The 22311-nt window shown below is 43.7% G+C and overlaps 1 protein-coding gene across 3 annotated transcripts; it reads left to right on the forward strand.

Annotated features, from left to right (window-relative positions):
- The first annotated feature begins 104 nt into the window (after nt 1-104).
- On the forward strand, nt 105-22311 carry LOC139573608 (gonadotropin-releasing hormone II receptor-like). 3 transcript variants are annotated; one of them, XM_071397254.1, is made up of 6 exons: nt 105-4810; nt 6356-6893; nt 11411-11612; nt 11784-12735; nt 19307-19524; nt 19651-22311. In XM_071397254.1, exons 2-4 carry the CDS (start codon nt 6357-6359, stop codon nt 12203-12205), a joined length of 1161 nt encoding a protein of 386 aa, XP_071253355.1. In that variant the 5' UTR covers nt 105-4810; nt 6356; the 3' UTR covers nt 12206-12735; nt 19307-19524; nt 19651-22311. The 3 variants fall into 3 exon arrangements, with proteins under 3 accessions (XP_071253355.1, XP_071253353.1, XP_071253354.1); XM_071397252.1 differs by lacking the exon at nt 105-4810 and having other exon boundaries at nt 6157-6893; XM_071397253.1 differs by lacking the exon at nt 105-4810 and having other exon boundaries at nt 6157-6893; nt 11784-12217.

Consider the following 22311-nt stretch of genomic DNA (forward strand, 5'->3'; position numbering starts at 1 on the left):
TACAAAAATATAAAATTATACCACCACACAAAAGAGCACTTGGCAAGTGGGAGGGAAAAGGGGCAGGTGTTCTGGCACAGGTAGACCCATATTGTGCACGCGCCTGCAAATCAGTATTGCCAAATAATCTGTAGTCTTTGCTTTTGATGCACCAGGTTTCTTTTCAGCACTTCAGCACCTGCGTGTATGGACAGCTCCCCTCCCATGTCTATTTTTGATGAACGCAAGTAGTGGGATAGAGTGGTCTGTTGAACTGTAGCTGCAGAACCTATTTCACCAACCTCGGAGCCCGACAAGGATTGGACATTGGATAATTTTTTGAAACTTCCATGGATATTGAGATATACAAAAAGAAAACTGAGTGAAAGATGGATCAACCGAAACGCTGAAATTGTTGTAGGCCTACTTTGGAGACGAATACGTAATTTTGGTTTTCAATTATCTTCGATGCTGCGGCAACTGAAGATAATACAGATATTTCATTGCATTACGGCTTAGCTGATCAATTGGAATACACAACATTGTATCGGAGAGAAAGTGTGCTTTGTGGCGTATTGTGAGGAATGCGCGCATTCCAAGTGAGTTGAGCGTTAAACAAGGTAAGAGTGAACATAGTCCTGTAATATATCTCACTGCATGTTGTCATTATGTGGACAGATGACTAGCCTACATAAACGTGCTATAGGATACATTGGAGTAACTTGTATAGCCTACATTATAGTGGCATAACAATAAATATCCTAATTTGTTAAAGGACTATATGGTACGAAACAATCAATAGAATAAAATATGCAATAACCTTGCATATCTACGCTTCTTGTCCATTTACTCCATGAAAACAAACAAATGTCCAAAATATAAAGGCAAAACGTTGCAAATATATAGGTCTTATACTTTCATTTTTTTACCTTCCATTTTCAAAGGTTAGGTAAAAGGTTTTTCGCCCCACTTAAAGTTTAGAATCCCATTGACCCATCCATCAGATTGCTGCAGTTTCCGAATCGACCGCGACGTTTTTCAGTGCATACACGCCAATATAGCAAAAGCAGTGACGCCAACCGAAATATGTCTTCCGCATTTAACCCAACCCCTCTGAATCAGGTAGGTGCGGGGAGCTGCCTTACAACGTTCACGGCGCCCGACGAGCAGTTGATGTTGGGAGTTAACTGCCTTGCTCAAGAGTAGAACGGCTCGGGGTTTCGATATAGGACTTGCATTACCGCCGCTTTGCAGTGACGCCAAAAAATAATTTATGAGTGTACACGGTAAACACTGATTGAAGACCCTAGTAGGCTACTGGTGCATGCTGGGATGATCGATTTACTGCGTGAAACTTGATCCCAATGTCCTTCAGACACCTTCGCGTGCCGGTGCCAGGGTTTCTTCAGCGGGTGGGAGAACAACCACAGCCACAAAAAATAACTCACATAATTCTATTACGTGATTAACACCTATTCAAGACTTCATTTCGAATATGTTAACATATTGAGAGGAGACAGAGTGAGGATCAGTGTTGAAATACTTAATTAATGAGAGTGAGATGGTGCGAGAGAAAGTGTGTGTGTGTGTGTGGCATAGGAAAGGCTTAATTAATGTTGAATTAATTCAAGTGAGATGGTGAGAGACAAAGGATAGAGGGAGTGTGTGTGTGGCATGGGACACACACACACTCACTTGGTCCAAGGTCATCTAAACTGAAAGGGGGATATGGTTGGGTATTCTAAATCAGGGAGACAGAGAGAAAGGTTGTCTTTGTGCTGCTACTTTAAGTGCAGTGTTGTGTCAATGTTCTCAGCATCAGTACTGGGGCCATCAGGGATCTGACGGGGCCGAATAGAAACAAGTCATGGTCAGAAGAGGCTGAAAATGACCAGTATATCAATCTAATGTGCCTTTCCCTGTGTTACAAACCAAGAATGAACACCATCTCTGCATATGAGTCATTACACATGACAATGCCCTTTGTAAAATATTTCTAAACTCTGTTAATTCCCAGGGTAGGCTGACAAACTAAATGAGCTGATGAGGAATCCATTGCACCAGTCGGCTTTTTCAGCACATTCTGGTGTGACATTTCTCTCTGGCGAAGAGCAGAAGTCTCCCTGTCCCAATGTCCCTGCTGTAGAAACACATGATCTTTCTTCTTTTTCTTTAGAATTCACAGGGCAATGTGTTTGGAGAGGGTGTTGACAGCTCTGGAGTGGGGTAAGGTCAGGCTCTGCAGTCCTCTACATCGACTTTCAAGCCAATAGTCAGCAGGCAGACGGCACATGATGTAGTCTAAACAACACTGGCTTTTCTTGTTTCCAGGTTCAGTGTCATTCCATCTTACTCTAGGTGAACAGTTCACGTGTTTGAGTACTCGTTAATAATGTTTTGACGATTGTTGATTGGTGGTGTTTAAATCTACTGCACTTGCTAAGAGAAGATGTATAGTCACTGTGACATACTGTCTGATCATCTTATCTGAATGATGATGAATACAGATCATTTGTCTGATCATTCTATCATAATCCTATTTCCAACCTTATTACCTCTGATATGTGTGTGATATACATTACATGAAGTCCTCCTGGATCAGCCTCTCACTTTGAGGCTTTGTCATTACACTTTGATGTGCAAAGACATCTCGCTCCCCCACTATGGGCCATGGTGTTCTGTACATCACTGTGCCATTATGAATCACAGTCCACAAACAGTGCACACAATGATGCTTTAGGGCACTGATTGCAGTCCTCTGGGGCTAGGACACAACACAGGCCAGGTTATTGTGCTCTGTGTGTGGGCTGATTTGCATTGGCCATAAAGTGGTATAAATACAGATCCATCATGGTCAGAGTCAACGTGGTTATTTACTGGTAGGTAGGCCTCTATTACAACCCAATTGGGGTCACTGAATCGGATCAAGTTGGATCGTTGTTTTCCAAAGTAATGATTGCAATGCTTCTCACCAACACTACAGCTTATTTGAAACAGCTGGTCCTGTATTTCTTATTGAGCATAGGATTTAATGTCTGTTTTTTTCAATACAGTGCATTTATCCCAAGTCCAATTCCACACAGAGCCTTCCGTTCAAACATACATCCTATGTACATTTCCTCACAAACATCTGCCGTGAAAAGTACAGTATCATCTATATGGCCATTTTCCTGGTGTTCAGGACTTCAGATGAATATGTTACACTGGGCAAGAGTTTAGCTGGCATGCCAAACCTGTGTCTAGCTAACAGAATAGAGGGATATTTGGGAGGCCAACTAGAGCCATAAAAACAGCAGTAATGAGTAGGGAAGATGCAGCGCTGGTGCAATTACTGTGTGAGTTATACTGCAGAGGTTTGTTATTAGCAGGGGAGGCTGCCTCATGTCTCATTAGTGACAAAACAGTGTGTTGAATACCCATACATCTCCACTGGCCTTCTGTGTATAGTTGAGCAATAACAGGCAGCGTCATATTCTGATTACCAAGAGATTACAATATGTTACCCTGCGATTCTGTCAGTGTGATAATTGTTTATCATCTTGATGCCATTACCCACCATGCACAAACTGGCTGAATCAACGTTGTTTCAACTTAATTTGTCAACATATTGTGATGTGGAATCTGCATGGAAAATACATTGGATTTGAAAAAAGTCATCAACTGTGGTTTTGAGGGTGAAATTTCAGCCTCAGGATTATGTCATTATGGTAACCAAATTTAAACATAGACAACACTTGTGTAAAATATGTTGAATTTGTACCTTTAAACAACGTCAGATCTTCAACGTTAAAAAATCCACTGTCAGAAAACAACAATAGGCTGGGCAGCACCTCCTACTGGAGAATCTACTCTTTGGTCTCCCATCCAGGGTTTTAAGGTTTAAACCAATCCCAGTCCTGCTTAGCTATGATATTTTTCCCTAACTGTTACTGATGTGCTATCATGAGAATGATTGTTGTGAGATCTCCACTTAAAACTAAATAGATTCACTGTTGCTATCGAAGTCATTCCACAGGGTAGGTTTGACAGAGCAAATGAAATGTGACCATACTTTATCAATCATATAACATCAGTGATACTATTTAGGCCTGTATAGCATTTGAAAAGTTATCAACAGCTATTGTTTAAATTAAACCCAGAATTCAACAAAAAATAGACAATACAAACTTAATTTAAAGTGCATTTAAAGTATGATTTGATTTAGTCCTATCCTTTAACTTTTATTTTTTATTGAGATAAAGACGTGAATCCAACATATCAATTATTAATTTTCAGTGGCACAGATGGAACTATCCATGCAGAATATACATCTCCTTTAAATGTTGGTATTTTGTTGCATTTACAACCAAAAACAATTCAATATCACCTTTGAAATTGTCCACAAGTTAACAAATGATATGTTAGATTCACATCTCTAACTCAACCAAAAATATAAGTTAAAGAATAGGATTAAGACAGTGGCTTAGATCTAACTATCCAAGCAGTATATACTGTCACACCCTGATCTGTTTCACCTGTACTTGTGATTGTCTCCACCCCCTCCAGGTGTCACCCATCTTCCCCATTATCTCCTGTGTATATATACCTGTGTTCTCTGTTTGTCCGTTGCCAGTTCGTCTTCTTTGTTTGAGTCAACCAGTGGTTTGTGTCTCAGCGCCTGCTTTTTCTAGTCTCTCTTTTCTTGCCCTCCCGGTTTTGACTCTTGCCTGTCCTGACTCTGAGCCCGCCTGCCTAACCACCCTGCCTGACCCTGAGCCTGCCTGCCGACCTGTACCTCTGCCCCCTTCTGGATTACCGACCTCTGCCTTACCCTGAGCCTGCCTGCCGTCCGGTACCGTTGCCTGACCTGGTTTTCTGACCCATACCTGTCTTGCCTGCCCCTGTTGGAACATTAAACTATTGTTTATTCGACGTGGTCTGCATCTGGGTCTTCCCTTCACACTTGATATATACAGTACATCTCCTTTAAATGTTGGTATTTGGTTGCATTGTCAACCAAACAGAATTTAATATTACTTTTGTAATACAGTAAATAACTTTAGGCTAAAGCTATCTTCCAAACTAATTTAACATTCCACCTTAAAATTAGTAATACGTCCATTTGCACATTGATGTTACTGTAACTATACATTTCTTATGTAATCACATAAAGCATGCATGTTCAAGATGGTATGCATAGGATGTTGCAGGTCTATGGAGATCTTCACAATCTGCACAGAATCTCAAATGGCATTAATGTAATCTCAACTGCAATGCAGGTTTGGTTCTGCTATTAGATGAATTAAACACAGTGATAACACATTTAACAAAATATCTGACACTGTATTCCCATTTGAACTTTGCTGTGCTTTAAGATGGTTGAAAGCGCAGTGATAGACATTTGGGTGACAATTAAACCAAAAATCAGACATTGTTTTTCCATTGGAATTTGGTTGTGCTTTTAGATGGTTGAATGCATAGTGATAACACATTGGCAATTCAACTAACTTTCGGCTTTCTTTTTGACAGTGGTGGAAAAGTACCCAGTTGTCATACTTGAGTAAAAGTATTATACCTTAATATAAAGTTACTCAAATAAAAGTGAAAGTCACCCAGTAAAATACTACTTGAGTAAAAGTCTAAAAGTATTTGGTTTAAAATGTACTTAAGTATCAAAAGTAAAAGTATAAACCATTTCACATTTCTTATATTAAGCAAAGCAAGAGGTAGCATGTTCTTGTTTTTAAAATATATGGATAGCCAGGGGCACACTCCAACACTATTATTTACAAAATATGCCTTTGTGTTTAGTGAGTCCACCAGACCAGAGGCAGTAGGGATGACCACGTGTTCTCTTGATAAGTGTATGAATTTCACAATTTTCCTGTCTTGCTAAGCATTCAAAATGTAATGAGTTCTTTGGGTTGTCAGGGAAAATGTATGGAGTAAAAAGTACAATATTTTGTAAAAGTTGTCAAAAATATAAATAGTAAAGTACAGATACCCCCAAAAACTACTTAAGTAGTACTTAAAAATATTTTTACTGAGGAACTTTACACCACTGCTTTTTGAGTGGGTGAATATATGTTGTAATCTAATTGATCAACGTCTCAACCAAATATTATCCAATTATCCACGTTGAAATTATGTGGTGTACCCAGTGGGTACGCTTCTCTCTGATGAGTTGGTTGGTGGACTGTGGACTGTTTATCAGTCGCATGAGGTCTTATTTTACATTAATAATCACTTATACTATCCAGAGCAACGTAGAATATCTGACGACGCATAAAAACTTTGATGTGTATATGATAATAATGTATGTAATCACGATAATGACATACATGTTTTACTTTGTCATCTACAGTCATTCATATAAACCTTGTCTTTTCCAACCCAGGATGTCTGGCAACCTGTCCCTCCTGAGGCCTCCCTTAGTGGGTGCCACCGGGTCAATGCAACCCGCCCTCTCAAACATGTCCCAGTTTCCCCCTCTGGTTGACTGGGAGGCGCCCACCTTCACCCGAGCCGCCCAATTCCGTGTCGGCGCCACCTTAATCCTCTTCCTATTTGCTGCCTGCAGCAACCTTGCGTTATTGGTCAGTGTGTGCCGGGGGCGTGGCCGGCGCCTGGCTTCTCACTTGCGACCACTCATCATGAGCCTGGCCGCCGCCGACCTGATGATGACCTTTGTGGTGATGCCACTGGACGCCATTTGGAACATCACGGTGCAGTGGTATGGCGGAGACGCCATGTGTAAGATGCTGTGCTTCCTCAAGCTGTTTGCCATGCACTCATCAGCCTTCATCCTGGTGGTGGTCAGTCTGGACAGGCACCACGCCATCCTGCACCCGCTGGACTCACTCAACTCCCACCACAGGAACAAGAGGATGCTGGGTCTGGCCTGGGGCCTCAGTGTGCTTCTGGCCTTACCACAGGTGAGTTAAAACCCTGGTAGCCTTGTTTACTATAAATAGTGTGGCACTCCAAGAAATTCAAGGTAAATTCCTTAAAATGAAAGTGATTTTGTTCATTCCTGGTATGTTGTTGAGATGACGTGTTCATGCCAAGTGCAGCTCTAGCTGTGGGTTAGTCAAGGCACTTAGAAGTGTGTATTTACATTTTAGTAATTTAGCAGACGCTTTTATCCAAAGGTACTTAGAGTAAGTGCATCATCTTAAGATAGCTAGGTGGGGGCCTCCCAAGTGGTGCAGCGGTCTAAGGCACTGCATCGCCGTGTTGCGGCGTCACTACAGCCTGGGGTTTGATCACCGGCCATGACCGGGAGTCCCATAGGGCGGCACACAATTAACCCAGCGTCGTCCGGGTTAGGGGAGGGTTTGGCCGGGAGGGGGTTTTACTTTGCTCATCACGCTCTAGTGACTCCTTGTGGCGGGCCGGGCGCCTGCAGGCTGACCTCGGTTGTCAGGTGAACGACATATTGGTGCAGTTGGCTTCCGAGTTAAGCAGGCAGGTATTAAGAAGCACGGTTTGGCGGATCATGTTTCGAAGGACGCGTGACTCGACTTTCGCCTCTCCCAAGCCCGGCAGCAATGAGACATGATCTTAATCACAAAGTTGGGGAGAAAAGAAGGGTAAAAATGACATTAATAAATCAAAAATAGATAGCTAGGTGAGATAACCACATATCACAGTTGTCATAAGTACATTTGGCCTAAATACAGAAGTTTGTTAATATATTCTTTGAAGAGGTAGGATTTCAGTTGTTTTTGGAAGATGGGCAGAGACTCTGCTGTCCTAGCTTCAGGGGGAATCTCGTTCCACAATTGGGGTGCCAGGACAGAGAGGAGCTTTGACTGGGCTGAGCGGGAGTGTACACATAATCAATCAGTTTGCACAGATGTTTCAAGTGCCAGTTAACACTCTCGACCCAGTGGCTGATGGGAGATGACAGGTGAAAGGATGGCCTAGGTCACCATTTGTGACAGATACTGAATTAATCTGGTCAAGGTCAAGCGTAGATCTAATACACACACACATACACACACAGTGACAAACGAGGAGGCATTACCTACGATTCTGTTCCTGCATGGTGTGCTGTACTCAACTGTCATCTCATCCAGAAATTGAAACCGCTTCGCCTACTGTGCACACATACTGATGGATCTAGATGGGGATTTAATGAAGATAGGCTGGGGATCTCCCTGGCTCTTTGGCAATGTGTTCCTTGAATCAAAAACACAATCCTGTCTGCTGTGTCATTGAAAAATGCTTTCCTGAAAACCCCTTGACAAAAACAGTGCATTAAGGATTATTTGAAAGTGATAGTTAATGGTGCACTGGTCTGTGAGGACAGCCGGTGTAGAGGGAAATGTGGATGGATGCATTCATTGATTCGCTTTGACAGGGAAATTAAATATTTCCTCTGAACTTGACAGAGTGGTTTATGCCTTGTAATGTATTATTATTATAAAAAAGATAAAAAAGATGCCCCACAGTGTGATCTTGAATTTGTTTTTGGCTACAACCAATTCAAGATCACACTGCGGGGCATCTTTTTTTCCCCTGTAGAAAATACATAAATAAATATATTACAAGTCATCTGATTTAGAATGTAGCCTAAGGAAATATAAAATGTACAGTACATAACTTACCGTAGTTTGGATTGTTCTTGGGTATATTCTTGCACAGTATGTAAAATGGTTTCAAAGAGTAATGGCATGCTACTGCACCACAACTTCAAAGTAGTCCAGGCTTCTCCACATTGTTTGGATGGCTTACTTCAAGATGCAGGAGAGTGACTGTTTGCTTGAAGGGGGTAGAGTGTCAGGGTGTGGGACGGGAGATTCAAAGGGGGGAGAAACGGCATGCGTCCCTCATGAGGATAGATTTATGAATCTGAGTAGACAAATAAGCCTAATTTGCTGTCAGAGTGGCGCCGGGGCTGCTGGGAGTTTTATCAGTGCACCTGCTGGTAGGCGATTCACCACAGAGCATGAGCATCTTGAACGTCTCGCCTCAGGCTCTTCCCCTCTAATTAAATTTTCAGGGCTGTAGAGTGCAGAGGGGCATAACAGGATTTACGTATCAGTGCCGCACCGTCAGAGATCCCACGTAATCACCGCCCCTATGCAGCAGAGGGGCAAGGACAAGGGGGTAGATAGACAGATAGGGATATGCCTTCTGGAGTCTTCCTGGAAATGAGGAGGCATTTCAGCGAGAAATCTTTAAATTCCTGGCATGCTGATATTAGTTAGTTAATTGTGCCCCCCAGAGTGTGAAATATGATTATATTCCTGAGAATTAGGAATGTGCAACATCAGCAGCGGGAGGAGGGAGATGTTGTAAAACCAAGATTTTAAACACTGAAAACAATCTAACATTTTAATAATACATGGAGGATTGGAAAACAAGTAAAATTGCATTGTTGCAAAAGGCTAACAACTCTGCCCCCAACTCAGATGGGATACAACTGAAAGTATAAAATCATAAATCAATTCAGTATTTATATACAGTGGGGAGAACAAGTATTTGATACACTGACAATTTTGCAGGTTTTCCTACTTACAAAGCATGTAGAGGTCTGTAATTTTATCATAGGTACACTTCAACTGTGAGAGAAGGAATCTAAAACAAAAATCCAGAAAATCACATTGTATGATTTTTAAGTAATTAATTTGCATTTTATTGCATGACATAAGTATTTGATACATCAGAAAAGCAGAACTGAATATTTGGTACAGAAACCTTAGTTTGCAATTACAGAGATCATACGTTTCCTGTAGTTCTTGACCAGGTTTGCACACACTGCAGCAGGGATTTTGGCCCACTCCTCCATACAGACCTTCTCCAGATCCTTCAGGTTTCGGGGCTGTCGCTGGGCAATACGGACTTTCGGCTCCCTCCAAAGATTTTCTATTGGGTTCAGGTCTGGAGACTGGCTAGGCCACTCCAGGACCTTGAGATGCTTCTTACGGAGCCACTCCTTAGTTGCCCTGGCTGTGTGTTTCGGGTCGTTGTCATGCTGGAAGACCCAGCCACGACCCATCTTCAATGCTCTTACTGAGGGAAGGAGGTTGTTGGTCAAGATCTCGCGATACATGGCCCCATCCATCCTCCCTTCAATACGGTGCAGTCGTCCTGTCCCCTTTGCAGAAAAGCATCCCCAAAGAATGATGTTTCCACCTCCATGCTTCACGGTTGGGGTGGTGTTCTTGGGGTTGTACTCATCCTTCTATTCCTCCAAACACGGCGAGTGGAGTTTAGAGCAAAAAGCTCTATTTTTGTCTCATCAGACCACATGACCTTCTCCCATTCCTCCTCTGGATCATCCAGATGGTCATTGGCAAACTTCAGACGGGCCTGGACATGCGCTGGCTTGAGCAGGGGGACCTTGCGTGCGCTGCAGGATTTTAATCCATGACGGCGTAGTGTGTTACTAATGGTTTTCTTTGAGACTGTGGTCCCAGCTCTCTTCAGGTCATTGACCAGGTCCTGCCGTGTAGTTCTGGGCTGATCCCTCACATTCCTCATGATCATTGATGCCCCACGAGGTGAGATCTTGCATGGAGCCCCAGACCGAGGGTGATTGACCGTCATCTTGAACTTCTTCCATTTTCTAATAATTGTGCCAACAGTTGTTGCCTTCTCACCAAGCTGCTTGGCTATTGTCCTGTAGCCCATCCCAGCCTTGTACAGGTCTACAATTTATCCCTGATGTCCTTACACAGCTCTCTGGTCTTGGCCATTGTGGAGAGGTTGGAGTCTGTTTGATTGAGTGTGTGGACAGGTGTCTTTTATACAGGTAACGAGTTCAAACAGGTGCAGTTAATACAGGTAATGAGTGGAGAACAGGAGGGCTTCTTAAAGAAAAACTAACAGGTCTGTGAGAGCCGGAATTCTTACTGGTTGGTAGGTGATCAAATACTTATGTCATGCAATAAAATGCAAATTAATTACTTAAAAATCATACAATGTGATTTTCTGGATTTTTGTTTTAGATTCCGTCTCTCACAGTTGAAGTGTACCTATGATAAAAATGACAGACCTCTACATGCTTTGTAAGTAGGAAAACCTGCAAAATCGTCAGTGTATCAAATACTTGTTCTCCCCACTGTATGTCTGTCATGGTGATTTATGTCCCCAAATAATTTTGAAAGCCATTGCAGAATATGGATCCACCTTGAAAGTTATTGTGATGCTACTGACCACTGCATTCATTAATCAGAAAATACTGCAGACATGACTCAGCCACTGCATTTTCTCATTAAACCACCCATTTCTGGCCAGTGCGCCGGCACAAAATAGCAGCCAAGACCTCAACTGAGTTTTATACTTTGAAGGTAGATTAAATGATCCTCAACAGAACCTAAATTAGTACTGTAGTAGCCCAGTGTATACCTGTGTGAAAGGTACTACTGTATTTACAGTAGGTGGATTGTCATACATCTTAGATGTTGTGGTTGTTGTTACTCAGTGACTTCCTGTTCCCCAGCTGTTCATCTTCCGGGCCATCAAGGCAGAGGGCGTAGACTTCACCCAGTGTGTGACCCATGGCAGTTTCAAAGAGCGATGGCAGGAGACGGTCTACAACATGTTCTACTTCGTCACTCTCTACGTGTTCCCCCTGCTGGTCATGAGCTTCTGCTACACACGCATCCTCATTGAGATCAATCAGCAACTCCACAGGAACAAAGGTAAAAGCTAGCTATTCCAATCTGGCAACCACAATACTTGCATGTCCAAAATGGCAACCTCAGTAGGCCTATATGCTGTTCAAACATGAATTATACATTGACAATGTTTAGGCGAGATATGATAGCTACATTAGCTTTAGGAAGCTACTAACCAGTGCCATACTTTTCCAGCTGGCGAGTCCTGCCTGAGACGCAGTGGCACAGACATGATCCCCAAAGCACGAATGAAGACTCTAAAGATGACCATCATCATTGTGATGTCCTTCGTGGTCTGCTGGACGCCCTACTACCTCCTGGGTATCTGGTACTGGTTCCAGCCGGAGATGCTGCAGGTCACGCCTGAATACATCCACCACGCCCTGTTTGTCTTCGGCAACCTGAACACATGTTTTGACCCGGTCATCTATGGCTTCTACACGCCCTCGTTCCGGGCCGACCTGGCCATGTGCTGGTGCTATAGAAGAAGGGACATTAATATGTCGCCCAGGTCTCTGGACCGCCTGTCCGCCCACCAGGGCCCCCACAGCGGAGAGCAGGACTCTGACGCCCCCGGTGTGGAACAGACCAAAGAGACTGGAGGTGACGGTAGATGACTGGCGCTGACAGTAAGTACATCTGTAAGGTTGGAGGGCTGAGGGAGAGCAGACCTGGAAATGAGCGCTACTAAGGAGTATGTAGACCGACCTACTTATTCTGTGAGGTGAAGACAGTGACATGCTAAACAGCACCACCAAAATTTCTCCCCTCTGATTGTACGCCCATCTTTGACATTTTGAGGACATTGTTGAAGCATGGGAAGAGGCACTTGAGTTAGGGGTCAAGCCCAACCTGAGATGAAAGGGGATAGATGGATAAAGAGACAAAACTATCTCGGAAGACAAGGGTTGAAGGGTTAAAATCCTTCAGGATTACTTTACCCAGAAAATACATGTTTTCTGGGCCTAATCTTCAGCGTTAAGCACCATGGCTAAGGCAGTTCAGAGGTAGACTTAGGAGCCACCCTGATCTTGTGAGCTTACATGAATGGTTCGTTGTTTCCAAGGGGTCCAGAGGGAGGCAGAACAGAACCAACTGGGCTGCAACACGTTTCTGCCAACGTTGGATATCCAGATATACAGCAACAGTTAAGCACATGCCATTCTATTTCAATTACTATCAAATGGAAAGGCAAACTCATTTTAAGTGCTGTTCCACAACTTTCTACGAACCATTTAAACCCTTGGCTGTCCCCTGATATATATATACACCATGCTGCTTACAGTATGTCACACTGCTCGCTGTCTGCCTACAGGTTGCTTTTCCATGCAACACTGTGTCCTTACAATGCCAGGCTGCATGAGATCATCTCCATAGCCACACATCACTATACAGAACTGTCAAATTACAAACAAATGTACAAATGCATTTGATGGTACAATAAAATGGTTGGCCGTTTCACTCGGAAGACAAACAGTCCAGAGAACTGTCACATTCAGTGCATGTCATGGAGAACAACATAATCTGTACTGTATTTACTATTCATGCATTCACTTCAGCCATTCAGGCTTGAAAACCAAAGCACAACTACAGTATATTATAACACATTGAGTGTACAAAACATTAGGAACACCTTCCTAATATTGAGTTGTACACCGTTTTGTCCTCAGAACAGCCTCAGTTTGTCGGGGCATGAACTCCACAAGGTTTCAAAAACGTTCCACAGGGATGCTGGCCAATGTTGACTCCAATGTTTCCCACAGTTGTGTTAAGTTGTCTGGTAGTGGATCTCTACTCTGAATAGATCATTCCATCTCATCCCACAGATGCTCAATTGGGTTGAAATCTGGTGACTGGGCAAGACACTGCAGTAGCTGAATTATCTGTCATGTTTGTGGAACCATTCCTGGACAATCCTAGCCTTGTGGCCTTGAAGGGATGCATCTGATTGGCAATGATGTTCAGATATCCTGTGGCGTTCAAAAGTTTCCCACCTGCTTTTACGCTGATTTGACTATTAATGTACAATGTTTTTTTAATATTTATTTTAAAGGAATCGTTTCACTATATTAAAACGAGAGTTCACGTAACAAGATTGACCTTAAAATGATGGCCATGCATACTTTAATTGACTACTAATCACATTAAATAAATAATAATCTAGGGCTTTACAATGATTGTGAAAACATGGAGAAGTTAGGGGTTAAGTGGGTTAAAATCTTCCAGAAGTCACAGAAGTTGCACATTTATTGAATGCTCCATGTGGTCGATATTAATGAATCGTATCATGAATAAATACCGTGAAAATAGAGCTTGAAAGAGATAAAGGAAGAGATGGAGGAGGAAACCAGTGTCAATTAGAAATCAATTAATCTATCATAGCTGCCAGTGTTAGTGACATGTGGGGGTAACAACCATCCTGTGGTCCATAGAGGCAGAAGAGGTTTGCTGAGCTGACAGGGTTTAGTTAACCAGGAACAGAACAGCCCTCTTATCTACTGGAAGGTCTCCATAATGGCTCCCCATACAGTTCAAAGAGCCACACTGTCGCCTCCCGGGTGGCGCAGTGGCCTGCCACCAGAGATTCTGGGTTCGAGTCCAGGCTCTGTCGCAGCCGGCCGCGACCCGGAAGCCCATGGGGCGGCGCACAATTGGCCCAGCGTCATCCGGGTTAGGGAGGGTTTGGCCGGCAGGGATATCCTTGTCTCATCGCGCACTAGCGACTCCTGTGGCGGGCCGGGCGCAGTGCACGCTGACCAGGTAGCCAGGTGTACGGTGTTTCCTCCGACACATTGGAGCGGCTGGCTTCCGGGTTGGATGGGCATTGTGTCAAGAAGCAGTGCGGCTTGGTTGGGTTGTGTTTCGGAGGATGCATGGCTCTCGACCTTCGCCTCTCCCGAGTCCGTACGGGAGTTGCAGCGATGAGACAAGACTGTAACTACTACCAATTGGATACCACGAAATTGTGGCGAAAAAAGGGGTACATTTTTTTTTTAAAGCCATATTGTCAGACTTGTCCTGCTTCATTCACACACACACACACATATTCCAAGAAGGGAAGAGAGCACCAGGCTCAAGGGATGTGCAGAGGGATTCTCCCAGAGGCTTGGAAGACTGTCCTGGAATACCGGAATATGAAATGCCTCCTCCTTCCCAGCTAGTTATGGGTAATAACCTACTGGGCACATCCAGTTTTGATTTACATTTGGTTGAGTTGTAATGTGAATTCAACGTGAAATCATCAAAAAATGTCACCATGTCACTGGATTTAGGTTCAAAGTTGGGTGAAAAAAAATACTAATTTCCCTTTTGTTGATGACTTTTTGCAAATCCAGTTTTCCACGTTGATTCAACGCCATCACATTGAATGTTTTTGTTGAAATGACGTGGAAACAACATTGATTCAACACGTTTTTAGCCCAGTGGGAAGTGAAAACATTAAAGTGTGAACATGGAGATGAAAGGAATCATTACTGCATGCCATGAGAAGGATTCATCATACCGTCTGACACACATTAAAATATGTGCTAAGATCTTTCATAGGAAGAATACTATCTTTTTTCATACTTTCCATACTACTATCTAAAACAAAATGGTGACAAAAAGTGGAGGTGTGAGTGACAGACTATGTCCCAATCAAGCACTGTGCATACAGTAAGGAAGAGATTGACAGAAGTCTTGCACTTACAGGCTAGACAAGTGCACTGTCTGCCATTGGAGGAGGTTGTAGGAACAACATGTACATTCAGAATGCTTGCTGTTGAGTTTGATTGATGCTCGGTATCAGCTGAAGAAGGCAGAGTGTGGAAGGCCAAGCTGTGCTTTAGAAGAAACAGATTCTCATACAACACCCTGCCGAGTGATTAGACGCAAGGATTCACATTGGGTAAATAACAATGATACATTACATTAGCGAACACACACACGTCGGGCTCCGTCTTGATAATTAAGCAAGTACCATTAAAGTTTCTCCCCTGTTGTTTTTCTTGATTCCATGGCAACCTTTTCCAGGCTTTAGGTTCTGAGGATTTGCCACATCAATCCTGTTTTTAATTCCTCAATAGAGTTTTAAAATGCCCCAAACATTGGTGCTCAAGATAATATTCTTAATCTAGCGGGTTGTTAAAGCATCTAATGCCCTAACATGTTATTATGGAGTTCTGTCCTTAAAAACTAATTTGAAGCAACAGAACATTTAAGTGGTTTGCTCCCAACTAGAGGTCTTCACGGGTCCACCCAAACCCGAATACCCGAGAGGGTCAAGGTCAAAAATTATTTTCAGGTCCAGGTCGGGTCCTTTTTGATTGTCATCAGGTCTCGGGTCTACGTAACTACAGCTGATGGACCTGAGTGGACCGGACCACAACTCTGCATAGCATATTTATTTTACGCTAATAATTTATTGACTGACAGAAGGCCTAGCCAACATATGAAGACCTATTTGTTAACCAGAATAGCAACTTCTGATTAACATAATTGTTTTTGTCACTCGCATCCAATCAGGTACTGGTTAGGGTCGGGTCTAGGTCTGGTTGTTGTCAGGTCGATTCGGGTTGGGGTCTGATTGTTCTCAGGGTCTGTCCGGGTCCCCCTAAATTAAAAACGATCAAGTCGGTTCGGGGTCTGATGGACCTGGATGGACCCGAGGACAAACATTTTGCACCCGAGAAGACCTCTACTCCCAAATCAAAAAAGCTAGAGACTGAAAACATTGGAAATATCCATTCCATGCCCTATAAGGCATATACTGTACTAAGAAGGGTGATCTGTTTGAGGCTGTCTTCTATTCCTATTTATCCAACACATGCTGAGAAGAACCAACACATGCTGAGAAGAACCAACATGGGCTCATGCTTAATGCCTGAGCAGCAACAGAGAGATGTATTACACCGGCCAAGACCTTCACCATGATACAGCATCATGATGTGTAAAAACACCACAGTCAATCACCAGCCTCTTCTACCCTTCTCTTGAGGACACACGGCTTAACCTCCGTACTTTCACAAACCCTGGACTAGGAGGTAAAACAACCCTTGAAATCCAGAGTTCAGAGCCATGAATACTAATTGGATCTTTACATATTTCTTTGATATCCTTCCTGGTCGATACTTCATTGAAAGATAACATGAGGCTCAGGACAGAAAACCAATAAAACCAAGACTATTCTCAGGGCAAGTCTACCGATTTTGACTAGCAGAAGTGTCTTTTCGTAGCAGGTTAGGAGAACTTATGCAGGTTGTTAAGGGAATTAACGTGGCAGGTTAGGATAATTAAAGTTAGGAAAAGGGTTAGGGTTAGCTACAATTGTCCCCGAAACAACTAACATATCTAGCTACAACCAGGCCCGACCTGAAAACAGTCTATATATACAAAAGTATGCCCCTTCAAATTAATGGATTTGGCTATTGCAGCCACACCCGTTCTTTACAGGTGTATAAAATCGAGCACACAGCCATGCAATCTCCATAGACAAGCACTGGCAGTAGAATAGCCTTACTGAAGAGCTCAGTGACTTTCAACGTTGCACCATCAAAAGATGCCACCATTCCAACAAGTCAGTTTGTGAAATTTCTGCCCTGCTAGAGCTGCCCCGGTCAACGGTAAGTGCTGTTATTGTGAAGTGGAAATGTCTAGGAGCAACAACGGCTCAGCCACGAAGTGGTAGGCCACACAAGCTCACAGAACAGGACCGTCGACTGCTGAATCGCACCGCTCGTAAAAATTGTCTGTCCTTGGTTGCAACACTAACGACCAAGTTCCAAACTACTTCTGGAAGCAACGTCAGCACAAGAGCTGTTTGTCGGGAAATTCTTGAAATGGGTTTCCATAGCGAAGCAGCCGCACACAAGCCTACGATCACCATGCGCAATGCCAAGCGTCGGCTGGAGTGGTGTAAAGCTTGTCGACGTTAGACTCTGGGTCAGTGGAAATGCGTTCTCTGGAGTGATGGACGTTTCACCATCTGGCAGTCCGAGGACGAATCTGGGTTTGGTGGATGCCAGGAGAACGCTACCTGCCCCAATGCATAGTGCCAACTGTAAAGTTTGATGAAGGAGAACTAATGGTCTGGGGCTTTTTTTCATGGTTCAGGCTAGACCCCTTATTTCCAGTTAAAGGAAATATTAACGCTACAGCATACAATGACATTCTAGACAATTATGTGCTTCCAACTTTGTGGCAACAGTTTGGGGAAGGCCCTTTCCTGTTTCAGCATGAAAATGCCCCCGTGCACAAAGCGAGGTCCATACAGAAATGGTTTGACGAGATCGGTGTGGCAGAACTTGACTGGCCTGCACAGAGCCCTGACCTCAACCCCATCAAACACCTTCGGGATGAATTGGAACGCCAACGGCGAGCCAGGCCTAATTGCCCAACATCAGTGCCCGACCTCACTAATGTTTGTGGCTGAATGGAAGCAAGTCCCAGCAGCAATGTTCCAACATCTAGTGGAAAGCCTTCCCAGAAGAGTGGAGGCTGTTGTAGCAGCAAATGGTGAACCAAATCCATATTAATGCCAATGATTTTGAAATGAGATGTTCAACGAGCAGCTGTCCGCATACTTTTGGTCATGTAGTGTATCTAGTTACAACCAGGCATGCCCTGAGAACAGTCTTGGTACACTAATGCGATGCTGCATAAGCACAGCTCTTATTAGTGAAGAGACAGCGATATGGAGAAGAAATGTCATTTAGAGAGTACTGTATCCTATATGACAGCCTTCAAATGTATTGTCTTGATAGCTGAATATAAAGGAGGAAAATAAAAAGATCTCTCCAAAATGAAGATGTATCCAAGTATGCCTTTTGATTTCAAGAGAAATGGATTAAAGAAATATACAAATGTAACATCAAAGCAGCAGTTGTCCTGCCAAATAAACAGGCTCTGGAAAGGATCTCTTTGCTGCCATTGTTTGACTTTGTATTGCTTCACTACGCACAGTGCTTCATTTGAATGTTTTGAACACTTGAATGCTTTCATTCCTTTCAAATGAGCTATACAGGGAATATCCTGGAGTGTGGAGGGGAATAAACAATGTTTGACGCAAACAAGGACACTCCAAAGGGGAGTGTTTTTGTCAGCGTGCAATCTTCCTGGCTGAAAGGTAGATGAGAGATATGAATCTCTGGCTGTCTAACAGGGCTATTTTGAGGCAAGGCACGACAATGGGCAGGACACACACATACACACACAGAGGGATCTGTCCTTCAGAAGGACAATTGGTGTGGAAAACAGAGAATATTGAAGGTAAATCATTGGCATAATGATTTGAGTGTGTGGAATAGATTTGTAGTTCTGAGCACAATTTGCCAGCGTGTAACTGATAATTTGTGAACATTAAATAATAATCTGTAGTTGTAAGCACATTCTCAAACATGTAACTGATGAGTTTGTAGTTGTAATCAAATTCTAATATTTGCCAGCATTAATTGCATCTGTACAACTGCACATGTCAATTTCACGCACTCAGACTTTTGTCAGGGCTTTAGCGCCGTATCAAAGACAGTGGCCCTACTGGGACAGAAATATTTGTAGATCTGCAAACAGTGATTTCTGTGTGTGAGAGCAGAAGCTCTGGGAGGTGGGACCTGTTTGAGACTGAAGGTAGAAAATAATTTGTTTAGCTTTGACATTGGCTGCATTCTGTGAATCTGTACTACCCTTTGATAAATGTAAAACCCTCTCTAAACCATTTACAATTGTCTGTCCACACTTTCCAGGCTGCAATCCACTCCCAGTTAGACAGGGTCCGTTCAGGCCTCCGTCAGCTCCACAATGCCCTGGGGGATGTGAAAGACATTCAGATCTCCCTGGGAGATATTGGCAATGACTGGAGGCAAAGCGTCAACACCGTTGAGAACCTGAAGGATGTAAAATATGCTGCGATGCAACAGTCAGCTAGCCTCAGCCGTGGCGAACCTGAAGAATATATTTTCAGGTATGTTCAGCTGCAAACATGCCACTTGATTGGGAACTATTATTGTTGGCTTGCATAACATTTTATGTGACATTGTACATTTACAATGTATTTGTGTAGTAATATTTCTCCTACTTTCCTGTGCAGTGACTGAGGTTAATGATAGAGCAAGCCGGGCAACTGGAGGGCCACCACAAGCTGAGGAACCTGGAGTGCTCATGGAATGACCTCATGTATGATCAGTACCACATGTGCAGCAAGAACACGCACAACATGAACCTCATTCGAAACTACTTCGGCAGGGTGGAGGGCCTGTTGAACAACCTGGTCAAGCAACTGCGGTTAGTGCTGCAGTGCGTCATGGGCAAGGCTTCCCAAACCATTACAACACCTTGAAAGGTTCTTCAAGCTCTACCACAAAACTGTGTCCGTGAGGGTGCAGGAACTGACTACAGAGGACCTGACAGCCAAAAAGTTTGTGTACCGCTTCACCTGGTTCTTCAATTCATATTTACAAAAGTAAATCTGTACTGCGCTCTCTATGATTCATGTAGCATCAGTGATATCTGGGCACCAGTCCAATCATACCTTTCTATTCTAATGTTTCTGACAGTGGTTGGAACTAGATGCACAATAATAAATCAAATCAAATTGTATTTGTCACATGCACCGAATTCAACAGGTGTAGACCTTACAGTGAAATGGTTACTTACAATGCAAATAATCTGGGTAGCCATTTGATTAGATGTTCAGGAGTCTTATGGCTTGGGGGTAGAAGCTGTTTAGAAGCCTCTTGGACCTCGATTTGGCGCTCCGGTACCACTTGCTGTGTGGTAGCAGAGAGAACAGTCTATGACTAGGGTGACTGGAGTCTTTGACAATTTTTAGGGCCTTCCTCTGACACCGCCTGGTATAGTAGTCTTGGATGGCAGGAAGCTTGGCCCCGGTGATGTACTGGGCCGTACGCACTACCCTCTGTAGTGCCTTGCGGTCGGAGGCTGAGCAGTTGCCATACCAGGAAGTGATGCAACACGTCAGGATGCTATCGATGCTGCAGCTGTAAAACCTTTTGAGGATCTGAGGACCTATGCCAAATCTTTTCAGTCTCCTGAGGGGGAATATGTTTTGTCATGCCCTCTTCACAACTATCTTGGTGTGCTTGGACCATGTTAGTTCGTTGGTGATGTGGACGCCAAGGAACTTGAAGCGCTCAACCTGCTCCACTACAGCCACGTTGATGAGAATGGGGGTGTGCTCGGCCCTCTTTTTCCTGTAGTCCACAATCCTATCCTTTGTCTTGATCACGTTGAGGGAGAGGTTGTTGTCCTTGCACCACACGGTCAGGTCTCTGACCTCCCTATAGGCTGTCTCATCGTTGTATTGCAGTCATGAGTGAACAGGGAGTACAGGATGGGACTCAGCACGCACCCCTTTGGGGCCCCTGTGTTGAAGATCAGCGTGGCGGATGTGTTGTTACCTACCCTTACCACCTGGGGGCGGCCCGTCAGGAAGTCCAGAATCCAGTTGCAGATGGAGGTGTTTAGTCCCATTGTTCTTAGCTTAGTGATGAGCGTTGAGGGTGCTATGGTGTTGAACACTGAGCTGTAGTCAATGAATAGCATTCTCACATAGGTGTTCCTTTTGGAAAGGGCAGTGTGGAGTGCAATAGAGATTGCATCGCATGATTGAAACATGTTGATATTACAGACTCAGACAGGGAGAGGTTGAAAATATCAGTGAAAACACTTGCCAGTTGGTCAGCGCATGCTCGGAGTACACATCCTGGTAATCCGTCTGGCCCTGCGGCCTTGTGAATGTTGACCTGTTTGAAGGTCTTACTCACATCGGCTGCGGAGAGCGTGATCACATAGTCGTCCGGAACAGCTTATGCTCTCATGCATGTTTCAGTGTTATTTGCCTCGAAGCGAGCATAGCAGTTATTTAGCTCGTCTGGTAGGATCGTGTCACTGGGCAGCTCTCGGCTGTGCTTCCCTTTGTAGTCTGTAATAGTTCGCAAGCCCTGCCACATCCGACGAGCTTCGGAGCCGGTGTAGTACGATTTGATCTCAGCCCTGTATTGACACTTTGCCTGTTTGATGGTTCGTCGGAGTGCATAGCGGGATTTCTTATAAGCTTCCAGATTAGAGTTCCGCTCCTGGAAAGTGGCAGCTCTACCCTTTAGCTCAGTGCGAATGTTGCCTGTGGTTGGGGTATGTACGTACAGTCACTGTGGGGACGACGTCATCGATGCACTTATTGATGACGCCAGTGACTGATGTGGTGTACTCCTCAATGCCATCGGAAGAATCCCGGAACATATTCCAGTCTGTGCTAGCAAAACAGTTCTGTAGTTTATCATCTGCTTCATCTGACCACTTTTTTATAGACCGAGTCACTGGTGCTTCCTGCTTTCCTGCTTGTAAGCAGGAGTCAGGAGGATAGAAGTATGGTCAGATTTGACATGGAGTCATCTGTGAAATTCAGCAGGGCTTCTGGGAACTTCCATTATACAGAAGTCCATTCATGTCAAGTGCATTCCACTCCTTGGAAATTGAAATTATCTAAATTTCAGAGTTGGCTTGAAATAAGACAAAGTGTATGATGTGAATAACCTTTACCTTAAGCTAGCATCTTTCCCTCTAAACTAAGAATCAGCCTTCAACTGTGATAGAAGGATTGTTTTATTAGAAAGAAAACATGAAAATGTTCTTGAATGTGGGAATGAAGTTCAATAAAGATGTCTCCTTTGCTCTATAATGGTTTAGATCTGGGAAAATGGCAGTAATAGTGTAGAAAATAAAAAATGTT

The sequence above is a fragment of the Salvelinus alpinus genome, chromosome 4 (genome assembly GCF_045679555.1).
Source record: "Salvelinus alpinus chromosome 4, SLU_Salpinus.1, whole genome shotgun sequence".
NCBI classification, from domain to species: domain Eukaryota; kingdom Metazoa; phylum Chordata; class Actinopteri; order Salmoniformes; family Salmonidae; genus Salvelinus; species Salvelinus alpinus.